The sequence below is a fragment of the Geotrypetes seraphini genome, chromosome 1 (assembly GCF_902459505.1).
Source record: "Geotrypetes seraphini chromosome 1, aGeoSer1.1, whole genome shotgun sequence".
NCBI classification, from domain to species: domain Eukaryota; kingdom Metazoa; phylum Chordata; class Amphibia; order Gymnophiona; family Dermophiidae; genus Geotrypetes; species Geotrypetes seraphini.
Genome location: NC_047084.1, coordinates 168149162 through 168168119, shown reverse-complemented (window position 1 = coordinate 168168119; position 18958 = coordinate 168149162). Strand labels below are relative to the sequence as shown.

Genomic DNA, 18958 nt, shown 5'->3' with positions numbered 1-18958 from the left:
TCCTAATTTTTTAAAAAGGGAGGGGGGTCTATCTTTGGTTTTGGTATTATTCCTGATGGTAATGATGGATGGGGAGGGAATTTTTATCTTTTGTATAGATAGCTGATTGCTTATAAGTGCTTCGTTGATTATCATTATTTGTTGGCATTAAAAACAAAATAAAGTAAAAAAAAAAAAAAAAATTGTGCTTCCAAGGACAACCGGTGTGATGTGGTCAATGTGTGATGTGGTCATATTTCCGCAGTCCGTAAATGAGCCTAACTGCAGTATTTTGGATTATTCATAGCTTTGTTAGGTTTTTCTTAGTATTTGCTAAGTTTGGGGGTCTTTTACTAAGGTGCGCTAGCCGATTTAGCACGTGCTAAATGCTAACGCACCCATTATAGTCTATGGACGTGTTTGCACTTAGCGCGCCTTAGTAAAAGATCCCCCCTAAATGATATTACAATAATCCTGAAAGCTGAAAAATCAAAATAATTTCTGTGTGCGAAGTTTCCATAACATGCTGAAATGTTTTATGTTTAGTCTGCACTTGGGATTTAATAATGAAAAGATTCTATTAAAAAATTGCTTAAGATGATTTGTCCTCTAAGGGCAGATAGATTAAAAGAAAAATCAGGTTTTTTAAACGTTATTACTATTGGGGCTAGCTAAATGCAAGCTTCCATTCTCTTCTCATTTACAGTCCCGGGAGGAGTTCAACATCCTGGACAGTGGCTGCCTTAGCTGTGTTTACACAGTTGTCTCCATTCATTCTCTGAAAACAAATCGCTCTGCCCGTGCTGGCCGATAAGAATTTTTATTTTTTTTTGGACCTTTTCGAGCTGGAGTGTCAAGAATCTTTTCGGTGCACTGTGCAGTAACATTCCTGACCACGTCCGTGTGACTCTTTGCACGCCGAAGACTAATATTTTCTTTTTTTTCAAGAACAGATTTGGGAAGCCTGGAAAAAAAAAATCATGCGTCTCCCTGAGAGTCAGCTGGAGACTGTCAGCCCCGCTCAGCATGCTGATTCAAGGGAGAAATGACCGTGGCTCAGCCAGGAGCATGCATAAACTGGTTCGTTTTCTCTCTCGTCGCTTGGATCCTGAGGGCATGGGGCAGGAGACTCCCAAAGACTAGAAGGAACTTTTTGATCGGCGCTGCCTGTGTGATCTATGTGTTTTTTCTGGTCAGCCATGTGGGCCGTGTCTTGCCCGAGCGCAGGGAGTCTCGGAAGGCTGCTGAGACAGAGCTCCCGGGAATCTCTTTGGATGATCCCATGCTTTATGACACCGAGGTCCCGAGGCACGCGCTCCTCAGCAATGGGACAATGACGCTGAAGCCAAACGTAGTTTACATAACCCTTCGATCCAAACGAATCAAACCCGCCAACATCAGAGGGACAGTGAAGCCTAAACGGAGGAAAAAGCAGGTGCCCTCTGTTCAGCAACGAAACCTTCCAAATGGCTTGCAAAATTTTGACAGCCGAGAGACAAAAAGCATGGCGAAGAGGCAGCAAAGGTCTGAGGGCGCAGCAGACAGTCAAACCTGGAAGCAGGGGGCCAAACCGAAGCTTGCAGACCCGAAAGATCAGTGGAAATCCACTGACCGTGGCAGCAATATCAGAATATACAGTGAAAGCGCTCCTCCTTGGTTCAGTAAAGAGGACATAGAAACGATGCACTTATTAGCAGATGGCAGAATCGCAAGAATCATGCAAGCACCTTTTCACCACGGAGGTCTGATCCTGTTTGAAAGTGACCGTGACCCGCTCGTAAACTCGTCCTTGGCGCAGGGTCCCCGCAGAGCATCGGCCTGCCAAGGGAAATGTGCACGGGTTAAGAGACCTCTGGATACGAGCGAAGTGTTCGCTTTCCATTTGGATCGCATCCTGGGACTGAACAGAACGCTTCCGTCTGTAAGCAGAAGGTTTCAGTTCGTCCAAGGTAAGATCTCGGACAAAACTTTATCTGCAGTGGAAAGCATTAGTCTGGCATTCACATACGACTCTGAAACGGAATGCTAGCAAATTAAAAAAAAAAAACAACAACAAACCACTCCTGTCACTTAGATACGAGTATTCCTTTCAGAATCAGCTTAAAAAAGAATCATGAGAGAAAAGGCAAAAAGCATGGGAAGAAAGGAAATTCCAGAGAGAGGATTAAGCTTATTAAGTGTCCTGGGAAAACACTGAATCGTAATCGAGTGATGGGGGAGTCTCATGCCTGAGCTCAGACGTTCCAGTCCTAGGTTAAGTCACAGTTCACTGCTGACAGTTGTGTGTGCTTATAGCAAGGGTGTCAAAGTCCCTCCTGGAGGGCCGCAATCCAGTCGGGTTTTCAGGATTTCCCCAATGAATATGCATGAGATCTATTTGCATGCACTGCTTTTATTGTATGCTAATTGATCTCATGCATATTAATTGGGGAAATCCTGAAAACCTGACTGGATTGCGGCCCTCCAGGAGGGACTTTGACACCCCTGGCTTATAGGAAGTCTCATTGCTGAACATGTCCTAGGCTAGGGAATGCTGATACTCAGGGATTGAGTTGGGAATTTCCATTGCTGGGTGAATCACAGGGAGTCCTGAAAGCCCTGAATGGAGTTAGGAAATTACATTGCTGAACGAGTTACAGGGAGTGCTGACAGCTGTGTATTGCACTTAGAACCATTCCTGCTTGAGCTGCATTCAGTATTGGCAGTCGTGGATGGAGTTAGGCAGTAGAGAATGACACGGTGACAAAATTCATCACCGTTCCCGCCCCCGCGGATAACCGCGGGAAATAATCCCATGTCATTTTCTAGTGTCTATTTCATCCTCGGGCCTTCTACACCAGCATTCTTCAAAGCAAAGCTTGAGGGTCAGTGGTTGTGGCCATTCATACTCTGATTCTTCCCTCTCTCCTTAAAGAATGACCTGAAGATGGTTTCCCGCGGTTATCCGCAGGGACGGGAAAGGTGATGAATTTTGTCACCATGTCATTCTCTATTAGGCAGTTCGTTGATGGATGCGTCACAGGGAGTTTTGACAGTTAGAGTTCAGATAGGTCTTTTGAAGGGGTAAGGTACAGATTGAACTGAAAGTCATAGATGGAGTTAGGTAGTTCTATTGCTGGGTGATTAATAGTAAAAGTTCATTTTAGAATAGTTGCATAGGGGAAGGGGTAAAACGTGGACCTCATGGACCTTACGGACCTCGCGGATCTAAAACTGCACGTCCTTAAAAATCCGAGGTCCGTGCATTGACAAGTCCGCCTTCGCTTTCCCTGCAGCTCAGCTCAGGCCCCCGGCTCCCTCGCGGACCTCATGGATCTGAACTGCACGTCACATCCTTAAAAATCCGAGGTCCGCGCCACTTTTGAGGTCCATGCCACTTTTAGTCTCTGGCTCTGACAGAGCTCTATGACAATTTAACTCTGACGGATCCTAGCATCGGGAGGGAAAAGCATTAGGATCCGTCAGAGTTAAATTGTCATAGAGCTCTGTCAGAGCCAGAACTAAAAGTGGTGAGGACCTTGGATTTTTAAGGATGTGATGTGCAGTTCAGATCTGTGAGGTCCGCGAGGGAGCCGGGGGCCTGAGCTGAGCTGCAGGGAAAGCGAAGGCGGACTTGTCAATGCACGGACCTCGGATTTTTAAAGACGTGCAGTTTTAGGTCTGTAAGGTCCGTGAGGTCCGCGTTTTACCCCTTCCCGTTGCATAGCATCTTCATGCCTAAATGAATATGTAAATGGAATACCAAGAAAATACTGTATAAATATAGAAACATGAAGGCAGATAAAGGCCAAATGCCCATCCAGTCTGCCCATCCACAGCATTCATTATCTCTTCCTCTCCCTAAGAGATCCCATGTGCCTGTCCCATGCTTTCTTAAAGTCAGACACAGACACAGTCTTTTGTCTCCACCACCTCTACCGGGAGACTGTTCCACACATCTACCACTCTTTCTGTAAAAAGTATTTCCTTAGATTATTCCTGAGCCTTTCACCTCTTAACTTCATCCTCTGCCCTCTCCAGTGGCTTACCAAGGGCAGGGCGGGAGGAGCTGTCTGTTCTGAGTGCACGCCCTAAGGGGGGGGGGAACCATCTGGCACACCGGGTTTGGAACCTCCCGCCCTACTCTGCCGCGGGACCTTCCTGCAACTCCCCATGGCTGCAGGTCCACCCCCTCCGACGTCACTTACTTATTCCGGGTCTGGAACAAGTGATGTCAGGGTGGAGCGGCAGATGCGCAGAGGTGCAGCAAGCTCCCAAGATGACTCTGGCTGCCGGCTGTGCTCCGGTACAATTAATTGATGTCAGAAGGGGTGGGTCGTCAGCTGCAGTCATCGTGGGGACCTTGCTGCACCTCCCTACGGCTGTCGGTCCACCCCCTCTGACGTCACATACTTGTTCAAGAGCAGAGCCGGAAGCCGCAGTCATCGCGGAACCTTGCTGCATGGCTTTGGTATGGAGGGCGAGAGAAAGTTCTCTGTCGGCACTGACGGTGCAGGCTCAATCTGTACTAGTCTGGCTTGTTTAGTTTTACAATGGGTGTATTGATGTTTTTCTAATTTTTAATATTGTAAACCGTCCAGATACATAATAATAATAATAATAACTTTATTCTTATATACCGCCACAATCTTGCGACTTCTAGGCGGTTTACAATGAAGAGAAACTGTACAGACAGCGAATTACAGAGTATAGCATTGAACATCTAGTGATAGTAACAGGAGAGTTACAGGGTCTGTGTATTACACGGTTTCACAATGAGTAGCATTATACAGTCGACAATATTCAGAGCATAAGTAGGAGAAGAGAAAGGAGATTGCGCTTTGAGTTACAAAGGTGCAAGACTGTGAAGGTGAAAAAGATAACATAAGATGTTGATGAGAAGTAAGTTGTTAACTTGGTACATTTGAACGAAGGACGGGCACCAGTGGGAAAAACTGGTAACAATTAAAGATAGAAATTTTGGCAGTAGAGGGTAGATGGACTCCTTGGGATGGGAGGAGGCTCCGATTTTAGGGGAGAAGTCTGGTTAGGTTATAAATTTCTTAAACAAGGTGGTTTTTAGTTCTTTCCTAAAGATACTATATGATTCTCTGGCGGCATCGGTGAAGTAGCCTGTCCAAGTTTGCAGTCTACCTGCTTGGAATTTGAATGTTCTATCAAAGGTGCGATATCTACAGCCTATGATATTTGGGTAGGTAAAGAGATGACGGTTTCTGGTAGGCCTAATAGAGGAGTGGAATTCGAAGTGAGGTCAGTATATCAAGCCATAAATAAACTTGAAACTTGCTCACTGCAGTATGTAGGATGCTGCCTTTTCCTAGGTGCACACTTGTGCGACGTATGGATTGTTACTAAAAATCATGTTTTTCAGACAGATGGGGAGGTGTGTGTCAAAAATGATGGGCCCCAGGTGTTACATATGCTAGTCAAGGGGGAAGCTGGTCAAGAGGGAAGCTGAAGATAAGTTGAAAAGTTTTTCTTCTATCTTTTGTTTTTCATTAGCGAAGCACAGCATATGGCTTTTATTTCTTTGAAGGTTTTTTGCCAATGAGGTGACCGCTCAACCACCTTAAAAACCACTTCGGTGGTGGTGGGAGGGCCCTTATCTGAGGCTTTTCCTTCATTTGTAGTCATTTAATAGCCCACGCTGTCCTTGTATTATACTTTAGGACATTACAGCATCAACCACCATTGAAAGTGTTTATTATTTTAATGTACATATGCTAGGTACGCCACTGGCCACTCTCATTCTGGAGCTTCCTTTCGAATGAAAGAGACTTGCCTCATGAATGTTTATCAACAAACTTCTATTGGAATCCAAAAATATAACCTACTAAAGAAAAAAAAAACTTGTACAATAAAATAACAAATGCAAAAAATATTAAATAAATAATATAATCGTGCTCAGTCCGAAACACCCATCTTGCACCGGCAGCGCTGTAACATCATAGCACGCCCCTACCTACCAATCACTGATGATAATCAAATATCAGCTCAAACGTAAATCCAACTTTATGTGTGTATGCACTAATGAAGATAAAAATGAGACTATTGCAACGCGCTATTTAAAGGAATTGCCCAAAAAGAAATCCGACGTTTACAGATCGTTCAAAATGCTTCAATTAAACTCATAAGGAAAGCTAAAAAATTTGACCATGTAACACCTTAGATGAAGCCTTCTCCACATGAACAGAGAAGGCTTCATCTAAGGCAAGACAGTTGCAACCTAACAACTGTCTTGCCTTAGATGAAGCCTTCTCAGATCATGTGGAGAAGGCTTCATCTAAGGCAAGACAGTTGTTAGGTTGCATCTGCAGGAGTTTCGTCAGCCGGAAGCCTGAAGTCATAATGCCATTATACAGAACCATGGTGAGACCTTATTTGGAATACTGTGTGCAATTCTGGAGGCCACACTACCAAAAAGATGTGCTGAGAGTAGAGTTGGTGCAACGGATGGGCACCAAGATGGTCTCGGGGCTCAAGGATCTATCGTACGAGGAAAGGCTGAAAAATTTGCGGCTGTACACACTCGAGGAACGTAGGGAGAGAGGAGACATGATTGAGACGTTTAAGTATATTACTGGCCGTATCGAGATGGAAGAAGAGATTCTCTTTCTCAAAGGACCCTCAGCCACAAGAGGGCATCCACTCAAACTCAGGGACGGGAAATTTCATGGTGACATCAGGAAATATTTCTTCACCGAGAGAGTGGTTGATCCTTGGAACGAGCTCACGGTGCAGGTGATCGAGGCAAACAGCGTGCAAGAATTTAAGAGCAAATGGGATGCCCATGTGGGATCCCTTAGAGGGTTAAACCAAGGGAACCTGTCACCAGGAGTGGGATCCCTAGGATAGTAGACTTGGGGGTGGGTCAGTAGAGTGGGCAGACCTGATGGGCTATGGCCCTTATCTGCCGTTATCTTCTATGTTTCTATTGGCTTCCAGTTGCACACCGCATAACATATAAATTAAGTCTATTGACTTTCAAATCTCTTCTCTATAAAACTCCCGCCTTTATTCATAGACTATTGATTCCCCTATACCTCTCCAAGATTACTCAGGTCTACTGACCAACATCTTTTAATAGTTCCCTCACTTAAAACCATAAATACACGGCTGCAATTTATTTTCTCCGTCACAGCACCCCAAACATGGAATTTACTCCCAATTTATGTACGGGAAGAACATAATTTAGATAGATTTAAGAGCAAGTTAAAATGCTTTCTTTTTAAAGATGCTTTTGACAACTAATAAATTAGGTTAGGTATATCAACTAGAAAATCAGATTAGGTGCATCAACTGAATCTTAGTTCTTAATTTCCTTGAAGCTCACCGCTTTCCCCCTTCCTATTGTTTTTTCCCTTACTCATCTTACTTACTATCATTCACTTGTATTTCTTTCCCTATTTTTTCCTTTTGTACCATATGTTTTGACAAGTCAGTCGTATTTATCTGGTTGGTTTCCCCTTGATAATTGTAATTCATTATTTTACTCCTTTGTGCATCGCTTAGAATTTTGAATAAGCGATTAATCAAATCCATAATAAACTTGAAACTTGAGATAATCCCGCTTATCTTTCTGATGACCCGCTGAAATGTCCCGGTAGTTGGGCGTCTTCTCCGTTAATGTCACTGTGCAGCGCTGCCGGGATAAACTGTGTATTCAATCCAGTGTGAAACCCCCCCAAAAAAAACTCCATCTCCCAAATGGTGAGGGAGCATTGATCTTGGACTGTTTGATATATTTTTTTTTATAGTCATTATTTTTGGTTATTTCATCATTTGGGAGATGGAGGGTTTTTTTTTTTTTTTGTTTCACATTGGATTGAATGCATAAATATCAGCAAACTGTTAGGGCTCTTTTTACAAAGGTGCGCTGGCATTTTTAGTGCACGCACCGGATTAGCGTGCGCTACCGAAAAACCTACCGCCTGCTCAAGAGGAGGCGGTAGCGGCTAGCGCGCACGGCAAAGCCCTAATGCACCTTTGTAAAAGGAGCCCCCTAGTGTCAGCCAGGGATTTGAAGAGTGATTGAGGAGGTAATTTTGCTTAACTTTCTGGTATTTAAACTCTCCTTAAAAGTATGAAAAGTTTGCCTTTAGGTGCCTGGCTGCTGTAATATGTATATTTATGTAGGATACAATGCTTATAGATACATATGCCAACACGTGCTGGGTTTTTTTAAAAAAAGGCTTGGACAAGTTCCTGGAGGAAAATTCCATAGTCTGCTGTTGAGACAGACATGGGACAGTAGCATGGAATGCTGCTACTAGTTGGGTTTGTGCCAAGTACTTGCGACTTGGATTGGCCTTCACGAAGACGGGATACTGGGCTAGATGGACTATTGGTCTGACACAGGAAGGCTCTTCGTAGGTTCATATTGAAAAGCTATATCAACACTTATATACCTATGTTTATAAGTGCTTGCACTTACACATATGGGGGATATCTATAAATGTTGCCTAAAATATTGGCGTGGAAAAAATAGCACTTAGTGTTATTCTATGAACTGTGATTATAGTTAGGCTTGGTTCATAGAAAAGTGGTTAGCGCTGGAACTGTGACTTCATTTAGACACCCAAAAAAAAAAGGCAAATGAGATGTCTGTATCGACCAACAGAAAAAAATCTAAACAGTCCCAAGTCAAGTAATTCTATTAGGCCTTTTGTTGCAAATAAATGTAACTGTTGGTCGGTACAGACATCTCTCTTGCCTATTTTGTTTGTTTGTTTGTTATATAGGCCCTCATTTACAAAGCTGCACTGGCATTTTTAGTGCCGGCCGTGGCGGTAGAGAATGACACGGGGAAAAAATTTGTCCCCGTCCCCGCGACCACCATCCCTGTCACTGCCCCGTCCCCGCGACCACTGTCCCCACCCTGTCCCCATCCCCGCAGCATCCATACAAGCCTCAGTACTGCAATATTTAGCTTATTCCTTCCTTATAAATCAAAGTTCTGGCTGCTGAACTAGAGAAAGAGATGTTCAGCTGGCAGGGCTTTGTTTATAAATTTTTATCAACACAATTAATATACTACTTTATCCTAAAGCAAAATAAATAAATAAATATAAAAATTTTTTTCTACCTTTGTTGTCTGGTTTCTGCTTCCCTCATCTTCTCATTCAATTCCTTCCATCCACCGTCTGTCTACTCTCTGCGCCTTCCATTTGCTCTGTTACTGTGCCTCTCCCTTCACCCCCCCCAATTGTTCTGGCACCCATCTTCCCTCTGCTCCCCCATAGTCTGCCATCTCTGTCTTCTTCCCTTCCAGTGTCTTCTCCCCACTCTCTCTTCCCCATTTCCCAGCGTCTTCTCCCCACTCTCTCTTCCCCATTTCCCAGCGTCTTCTCCCCACTCTCTCTTCCCTATTTCCCAGCATCTTCTCCCCAATCTCTCTTCCCCATTTCCCAGCGTCTTCTCCCCACTCTCTCTTCCCCATTTCCCAGCGTCTTTTCCCCTCTCTTTCTTCCCCAGTTCCCTTCAGGCTGCTTCAGCGTCTTCTCCTCTCCATTCCCACACCCCCAGCACTCTTCATGCGGTCCAGCAGCTCCCTCCCGCCGGCCAGCCGTGCATCTCCCTCCCTCTCTTCCCCTTACCTTCTCTTTGTGGCGATTTCTATAAGGCTATGCCTTGTATTACAGCTGGACTCTTGAAGTTGCATCATGTTGGCTGCTGAAAAAGTCTCCTCTGATGCAACCAGAAACAGGAAGTTGCATCAGAGGAGACTTTTCCAGCAGCCACACACAATGCAACTTTAAGGCTCCGGCTGCAATACTCTGAAAATAAGCCCTAGCAGGATTTTCGGGGTAGGTCTTAATATAAGCCCTACCCCCAAAATAAGTCCAAGTCCCGGGATTCGCCGGCAGTTTCCCTTCCCTCTCTCCCATCCCTTGTGCAGCAGGACCCTTGAGAGAGCACCCCCTCCCTCCTCCCCGAGCACCTGCACCTGCCATGCAGCTGAATCCCCATCCTTCCCTACTTACCTGCCGGCCCGGCACTGCTTATATAGGGCTCGTGGCGGGGTTCCGATGGGAGGGAGAAAAGGATGGGGATTCAGCTGCATGGCGGGTGAGGGGGCTCGGGTGGAAGGGGTTGCTCGCTCAAGGGTCCTGCTGCACAAGGGATGGGAGGGAGGGAAGGGAAGCTGGGCAAGGGTCCTGTTGCACGAGGGATGGGAGGAAGGGAAGAGAAGCTGGGCAAGGGTCCTGTTGCATGAGAGATGGGAGGGAGGGAAGGGAATCTGGGCAAGGGTCCTGTTGCATGAAGGATGGGAGGGTAGGATAGAAGCTGGCCAAGTGTTCTGCTGCACAAGGGATGGGAGGGAGGGGAGGAAAGATGCTGCACATGCGGGGGAGAGAAAGGAAAGAGGAAGAATTGGGGTGAAGGAGAGGAAAGGAGAGATGATCATGTGCATACCCCGAAAATAAGACCTAGTGCCTTTTTTTGGGCCTAAAATTAAATATAAGACACTGTCTTATTTTCGGGGAAACATGGTATACTTTATTTAGGCACAACCATTTACACCAATGTAAACCTGGTATAAATCCCTGTGTGTAAATCAGGTGCGCATAAATTGTAGGAACGCCCCTGCTTCACCCATGACCCCTTCCATGGCCATAGATACATAGAAGCCCTATGCAAAATCAAGCTCCTTGAATGCCAGCAGCTGTGTGGAGAGTTAGAAAGTTCCATTGCTGAGCTAAGACAAAGGGACTACTGACAGCCTATGTGGAGTTAAAAAGGTTCAATTAGATGGTGAGTCACAGGGATTGCTGACTGCCATATGTGGAGCTGGAATATTCTGTTGCTGCAGTAAATCATAGTGAGTGTTGACAGGTTTTGGCTGAAGAATATGTCATTTTAGAAAATATTTGTGATGATGCAACTTTTAAAGTTATTCATGTGGGTAAATTTAAATACTGAGTAATGTATGTAGTAGATTGGCATTCTGAAAATTGCTGTCCCTCAGTGTGGCTGAAAAGATGCTAATTGTTCAACAGTGGACATGCTTTTTAGCTACGAGGGTCATTTCATAAATAATGCACATTATTTTTTAAAATTTACATGTTTTATTTTTTTTTTTCAAGTATTTCTTTAAAATCCTTCAATTCCTGCTCTGCAATGACCGAGTCCCAACGTCCGGGAAGCTTCATTATTCTATCCAAGACACCATTTTTGTTCCGTTGCTGAATGGCTCTGGTACTGGCGGAAGAAAGCTCTTCCAGAGATGCAAAACGATGTCCACGCATAGGTTGTTTCAACTTTGGAAAAAGGTCGAAGTCTGGACTGTAGGGAACATGAGGCAACACCTCCCAGCCGTATTCGCGCAGTTTTTCAATGACGAGAGGAGTGCTCCATCTTCCCCACGACCAAAATAATTTCGACAAGCTCAATCAAAAGTCAAACAAATGATGATTTTTGCTTATGATCATGAAGGCATCATCATCACAAAGTTCCATGTGGAAGAAGTGTCACAGCAGTGTATTATTGTGATTTTTTTTGCAAAAAATGCATAGGAAAATGCACAAAACCCAACCTCAGTTGCTCTTGGCTGAGCCAATCATTCTTCACGACAACGCTCGCCAGCACATAGGGAATGCCATTGAAAAACTACATGAATATGGCTGGGAGGTGTTGCCTCATGCCCCCTACAGTCCAGACATGAGACTATCAGACTTTGACCTTTTTCCAAAGTTGAAACAACCTATACGTGGACATCATTTTGCATCTCTGGAAGAGCTTTCTTTTGCCGGTACCTGAGCCATTTGGCGACTGAACTAAAACGGTGTCTTGGATGGAATAATAAAGCTTCACGGACATTGGGACTAGGTCATTGAAGGATTGTAAAGAAATACATGTAAATTTAAAGTCTGCATTATTTATGAAATGACCCTCATATGTTAGATGAAGCGTTCTTGGGTTTCTTTCGACCTGGGGTAGAAAATACACCAAAGGTTGCATTTTCAATCTGCTTGTGTGATATTCCATGAAGAAAGCATCTGCACAAAAAGCATGCAGAATGTCTGTGGGTACTTTGCTTTAAAACTGTTGTAAAGTCTGAGGGCAAAAAGCACCCATGAATTTTGTTGTCTAAACTTTCTCGTCTGTAAAGTACAATTTGCATAAGGAATCTAAATGGGAATTGAGATATGCAATCGTTTATGCCAGCCCCAGGTCCAAATGAACAATTAGTTGACGTCCCTGCCTGAGAGCAGATGTAAATGCTGGACCCATGCTAATGGCTACTGCATGCTAAAACCAGCCAGCATGGTTAAATCCTGGCGTAGTTATTTAGCACAGGTAGGGGCAGAGCTGAGGTAGGACATGAGTGGTGAGAAGGTGTGGCCAGCACAAATATCTAGCATGCAAGGTGGCTGAACTTCAAGGACGAGAGCAGTCCCCCTTTGCTCCCACTCTGGCACTTCTCTGGGTTCAAAACGATACATAGTAACATAGTAGATGACGGCAGATAAAGATCCGAAAGGTCCATCCAGTCTGTCCAACCTTACCCACTCTTTAAATTACTGATTTAATTTTTACATTTTCCTTCTTCTTAGCTATTGCTGGGCCAGAACCCAAAGCTCTGCCCAGTACTGTGCTTAAGTTCCATCTACTGAAGTCTGTATCAAAGCTCACTCCAGCCCATCTAAACCATCCCAGCCATCGAAGCCCTCCCCAACCCATCCTCAACCAAACAGCCATATACAGACATAGACCGTGGAAGTCTGCCCAGTACTGGCCTTAATTTTTTTTCTGATTTGAGATTCTCTGTGTTCATCCCACGCTTTTTTGAACTTTGTCACTGTTTTCCTCTCCACCACCTCCCCATTTAATGGTAATCTTGTGGTACTATTGGTAGGAAGTAATCCTAAATTGTTAATAATCATCAGGTCAGCATTCATACATAATACCACATTGCCAACATTTTTATTATATCACTAATATTTAATCCCGTTACTTTAATGGGTGCTAGAATATGTCTGTATGTCTTTCTTTATTTCTGTCTTTCTTCCTCCCGCTGTCTTTCTTTCTGTCTGTCTCTCTCCCTGGCCCCCTTTGTCTGTCTGTCTTACTGTGTCACTCCCTGCCCCTGTGTCTTTCTTCATTTCTTTCTATCTCCCTCCCTCCTGCTGTCTGTCTTTCTATCTGTCTCTCTCCCTGCATCAGAGCAAATCAGGGCAGTAGAAGGCCCCGAAGCAGCGTGTGTAGAGTGCTGCGGATGCTGCTGGAGTCGGCAGGTTTGTCGGGACTGCGGGAAGGGGGTGGCAAGGGACTAAGTGAGCTAGTCAGACGGCGGGAAAGAGGGTCAGACCGCGATGGGAGGATCAATGAGGTTTCGGGTGGTTCTTTTTTGAAGTTTATTTTTAAGTTCAAAGCCGCCGTGGCGGCTTCTCTCTCGATCCCTGCCTGCATCGGAAGCCTTCTCCGACACAGGTGCGGCTCGAGAGGAGTCGCTGTGGAGGCTTTGAACTTCAGCCATGTAAATAAAGAGGGGGTAGTGTCTCTGCTGTCCAGTTTTTTGCCTCCCCCTTCCCTCCGGCTCCGATGGAGGAAGTGCGGTCACTGGAAAGCTAAGCGCGCATGTGCACTCTGCCGACCACAGAACTACAGATCAGGGATCAGGGAACATGGCGGTAAGAGTGCGTGCATAGCATTTTATTATAGTAGATTAGTTCACTCACTGATGGATTATACATGGCTTCTTAACTTAACTAGACACTCAACTTAATAGTCACATCTTTTCATTTTCATCCATTAATTCATTCACTACTATATTTACATCAAAGGCTTCTCTATTTTCATTCATTCATCCATTTCCATTCTTTTCATTCACTTTCTCATTCCTTTCATTTGATTTATTATTTAATATTTATTTTTTAAATTCATCTTTGGTATATCATCAATATATATTTTTTATGTCTATTGTATTTATTTTTATTTTGTGAAAGGATCCCTGAGGAAGGCAAAGTTCTGCCGAAACACGGCCAATGTAGGGTCCAGTTTTCATGTCAAATCCTGGGAGCTTTGTGTATATGTAACTACCTTGACACAAACTTGATGTACCCAAGATGTTTTAATTCTGTGGTTTCTATATGACATTTTGAAAGCAATAAATATTTGTACCAGGCGTTTCCTTAACATCCCGGAACTTTCTGTTCCACCTTTTGGTTAGGAAGTAATCCTGCTATATAAGAAGACCACTCCTACTCTGGCCCACTAGACTACCAGGACAACCTGGGAGGGGGGGGGGTGTAGAAATAAGGGTGATATTCTGCTTAGAGGAGCCTATTCTGAGGGGTACAGTTTCTGAGGGATCTCATTTAGGGGGGCAGTTACTGGCACTGCCAGGGAGGTCTGAATGGGTGGGGGAGTGTAACTGTCAGAGGGAATGGCTGGAGGATGATGTGGAGCCTTGGGGACTATGTTGGGGGACTGCATCAGGAAGGGTGATTTTAGGGGGGCTGTCAGGAGGGGCATTAGATAATGTGGCTTGACTGGGGGCTGCTTATTGGGGGGATCTCTTCTAGCTGATTTTCATTGGTATAAATGGCCACACCTAAATGTTAGTCTTGTGAACAGGCACAATGTGTACGTTATCAACCATGCTTTACTCCGTAGGCAGTTTATAGAAAAGCGCTAAGTGAAGATTTTTTAGCGCTGATGTTTTAAGTGACATTTATAGAATTTGGTCCAAACAGTAAAATGAAAATTCTCACGGACAACTTAGGAATAGATACAACATTAAAATATTTGAGATGCATACCCCTAATAATTAACTTTAAGGCCCTTAGACAACCACCCTTCTACCAAGACTGATAATTAAGCTCAGCAATCCCAATCACCTTAACAGCACCCCTTTCAGAACATCCTGTATAAATAGTGGGTGATCATCTGGCATCCAGTGATGTCCAGATGGTGTGGTTTGATTTTAAGATAAATGTGGACAGTGTTCATGCAAAAGTGAAGGTTCAAGACTTAAAAAACAAAACAAAAAAAACCAACCCCAAAAGCCTAACTTTGTTCAGATGGAGGATTACCTCAAGGAATTGTTGTCTGAATGGGAACATCTGGAAGAAGTGGGAAAGCAGTGGGAAAAACTGAAAGGGCTATTGTAAGTGCAACAAACCTATTTATTATTATTTTTTTTTGTAAGGAAAGTAAATAAAAATATGAAGAAAATAAGGCCACTTTTGTTCTCAAAAATGATAGCTGAAATGGTAAGGAAAAAGAGGTTAGCATTCAAAAACGATAGATCACAGAAAGAGGAATACAGGTGTCAATATCTGGAAAAGCAAAGAGAATTTGGTAGAGTAGTCGGGAAAGTAAAGATGCAAATGGAAGAAAAATAATAAATATATCCCCCCTTTTACTAAGCTGTGGCAGAGTTTCTACTGAGGCCTGGAGTGCAAAATGCTCCGACGCTGCTCTGATGTTCATAGCAATTCTGTGAGCATCGGAGCAGTGTCAGCATTTAGTGTTGTCTCAGCTGAAGGGCTGGGAACAGGACTACAGAAGAGAAACCCAAATAGGAATGGAGATATGTTAGTCCCTGAATGATTTTCAGAGGACTGTGTTTATGAGGAGCTGGCTAAACTAAAGGTGGATAAAGCATTGGGGCTGGATGACATACATTCGAGGGTACCAAAGAAACTTAGGGCTCCTTTTACTAAGGTGCGCTAGCGTTTTTAGCGCATGCAGGATTTTAGCACGTGCTAAACCCGTGCTACGCTTCTAGAATTAATGCCAGCTCAATGCTGGTGTTAAGGTCTAGCGTGCTCGGCAATTCAGCGCGTTAAAGCCCTAATGCACCTTTGTAAAAGGAGCCCCTAGGGAAGTTCTGGCAGCTCCAGTGGCTGACCTTTTCAGTGCTTCTCTAGAGTTAGGAGTGGTCTCGGAGGACTGGAGAAGGGTGGATGTGTTCTCTTTCCACAAAAGCAGAAGCAAGGAAGAGGCTCGGAACTACAAACTGATAAGTCTGGCTTCAGTCGTAAGCAAATTAATGGAAACACTTTTAAAATAGAAAATAGTAATGTTTTTGGAATCCAGTGGATTACAGGACCTAAGGCAACATGGTTTCACTAGAGGCAGGTCTCATCAGACAAATTTGATCAATTTCGTTGACAAGAGAACTAGATAGAGGGAGTGCAGTAGATGTGGTATATTTAGATTTGAGCAAACCCTTTGACATTGTTCCACACAGGCATCTAATAAATAAACTGAGTGCCCTTGATATAGACCCCAAAGTGACAGACTGGGTCAGGAACTGGTTGAGTGCAAGGCAATAGAAGGTAGTGATCAATGAAGATCGCTGTGAGAAAATGGATGTTGCCAATAGTGTTCCTCAATGTTTGGCTCCTGGGCCTGTTTTTTAAACATTTTCATAAGCGGTATTGCTGAAGGACTGTCAGGTAAGATTTGCCTTTTTGTTGGTGATACCAGAATCTATAGACTAGACACCCCTGATGTGTGAATAACATGAGGAAGGACCTAGCAAAGCTTGAAGAATGGTATGAAATTTGGCAGCTAGTATTTAATGCTAAGAAATGCAAGGTCAAGCATGCAAGGTCAAGGTCAAGCATCCTTCTAGCTTTCACCATTGTCTTTTCAACCTGTTGTCTACCTTAAGCTCATCACATACTATCACACCCAAATCCTGCTCCTCTTTCACACACAATAGTTCTTCCCTCTCTAAACTGTACCATTCCCTTGGGGAAGAACTATTATGTGTGAAAGAGGAGCAGGATTTGGGTGTGATAGTATGTGATGAGCTTAAGGTGGACAACAGGTTGAAAAGACGATGGTGAAAGCTAGAAGGATGCTAGGGTGCATAGGACGAGGTATGACCAGTAGGAAAAAGGAGGTATTGATGCCCCTAGGTGACCAGAGAGTTGGATTGAGGGATGGTGCTAGATGTAGTGTATTTAGATTTTAGCAAAGCCATTGACATGGTTCCTCATAGATGATTAATAAATAAGCTGAGTGCCCTTGATATGGGCCCTAAAGTGACTGACTGTGATAGGAACTAGTTGAGTGGAATGCAATAAAAGGTAGTGGTAAATGGAGTCAACTTTGAAGAAAGGGAAGTTACAAGTAGTGTGCTGCAAGGTTTGGTTTTTGGTCTGATTCTTTAACAATTTTGTAAGTGGTATTGCTGAAAGGCTGACTGGTAAGGTTTCCCTCTTTGTGGATGATATCAAAATCTAGAATAGGATAGACATCCCTGTTGGTGTGGATAATATGAGAAATGACCTAATGAAGCTTGAGGACCGGTCCGGAATTTGGTAGTTAAGATTTAGGGCCTCTTCTATTAAACTGCGCTAGCAGTTTTCTAGCGCGGGAAGCAGCACTGAATGGCCTGCTCTACTCCCAACGCTCATAGAGTTCCTATGAGCGTTGGGAGCAGCGCTGGCCATTCAGCGCGGCTGTCTGCAGGGTCATAAAAACCCAAGAAAGTGGTACAGTTTGGGGTGAAGAACTTTTGTGTTTGAAAGAGGAACGGGACTTGGGTGTAATTGTATGTGATGATCTTATTGTGGCCAAACAAGTAGAAAAGGCAACTGCAAAAGCTTGAAGGATGCATGGGTGCAAAAGGAGAGGAATGACCAGTAAGAAAAAGGAGGTGATGATGCCCCTGTATAAGACTCTGGTGAAACCTCATTTACAATATTGTGTTCAATTCTGTAGATTGCACATTTGAAAAGATATAAGCATGTTGTCATCAGCTCAGGAGGCAGCTACTAAAATGGTCAGTGATCTTCATCATAAGGCGTATGAGGACAGACTTAAAGATTTCAATATGTAAACTTTGGAAGAAAGGCAAGAGAGGGAAGATATGATAGAGATGTTTAAATATCAACGTGGCATAAATGCTCAGAAGGCAGTGGCGTACCTAGGGTATGTGGCACCCGGGGCCCATCATTTTTTGACACCCCCCCCCCCCCATGTAAAAAAAATTTTTTTTTTTTTTTTTTTGCAATAACCATGAAATGGAATAAATGGTCAGAATAGAAACAGGCAGTGAAAATTTTCTTTTATTGAACCTCATATATGTAACCATTATTCCAAACATAACATAACATAAATTATGTCTAAATTGTCATGACATTAGAAGTACATATGGAGTAGTTGCAGGTGATGCTTGGGACAGTTCTGATTGTGTTAGTTCGGTTTTATGTGTTTTTTGAATAGAAGGGTTTTTATTTCTTTTTGAAGGTTTTGCAGTCTGTGGTTGATATCAATTGGTTGTAGAGTTGGGGGTCGAGTGTTGCAGCTCGAATGGCTAGGAGGTTGTCGAACAGTTTTTTTCTTTTGACGTTTTTGGTTGGAGGGTGTGTGAATGGTGCACAAGTTCTCCTATGTCTGTTTGAAGTGGATTGAATTATTTAGCTGAAGAAATTAGTTACCCCCTCATCCCACACACATTAATTCTCTTCCATTTTTGTTCCCATTATAAAAAACACTGATAAGTTCCCAGAAAAAAAATACATTAAAATAAGAAGTGAAAACAAAGGCCCCTACAGATGAGAACATAACATAAGAATAGCCTAACTGGGTCAGACCAATGGTCCATCATGCCCAGTAGCCCATTCTCATGGTAGCCAATCCAGGACACTAATACCTGGTCAAAACCCAAAGAGTAGCAACATTCCATGCTACCGATCCAGGGCAAGCAGACACTTCCCCCATGTCTTAATAACAGATTATGGACTTTTCCTCCAGGAATTTGTCCAAATCTTTCTTAAAACCAGCTACACTATCTGCTTTTACCATAACTTCTGGCCACTTCATTTTTAAGTTTAGATCTTTCCTTTCAAACAGAGACCTTGCTAGATGTCAAATACAGCACAAGGTAACTTCACATGGACTTAGCTGTGCAGGAAATGTGAATCTCCTCATACACCCACCATATAGTGCAAAAATGTGCAAAGGTCTGTTTTTTTCTTTCGATCACTACATAGCCTAATGCCACACAAGCAGC

General features: G+C 43.6%; 1 protein-coding gene across 1 annotated transcript in view; it reads left to right on the top strand.

Moving 5' to 3' along the window:
* The first annotated feature begins 706 nt into the window (after positions 1 to 706).
* GASK1B (golgi associated kinase 1B) overlaps positions 707 to 18958 on the top strand; it is a 102875-nt gene continuing 84623 nt past the window's right edge. The window contains exon 1 of the mRNA XM_033941344.1: positions 707 to 1928. Coding sequence (XP_033797235.1) covers positions 1025 to 1928 — 904 coding nt within the window. The 5' untranslated portion in view covers positions 707 to 1024. The remainder of the gene's footprint in view (positions 1929 to 18958) is intronic.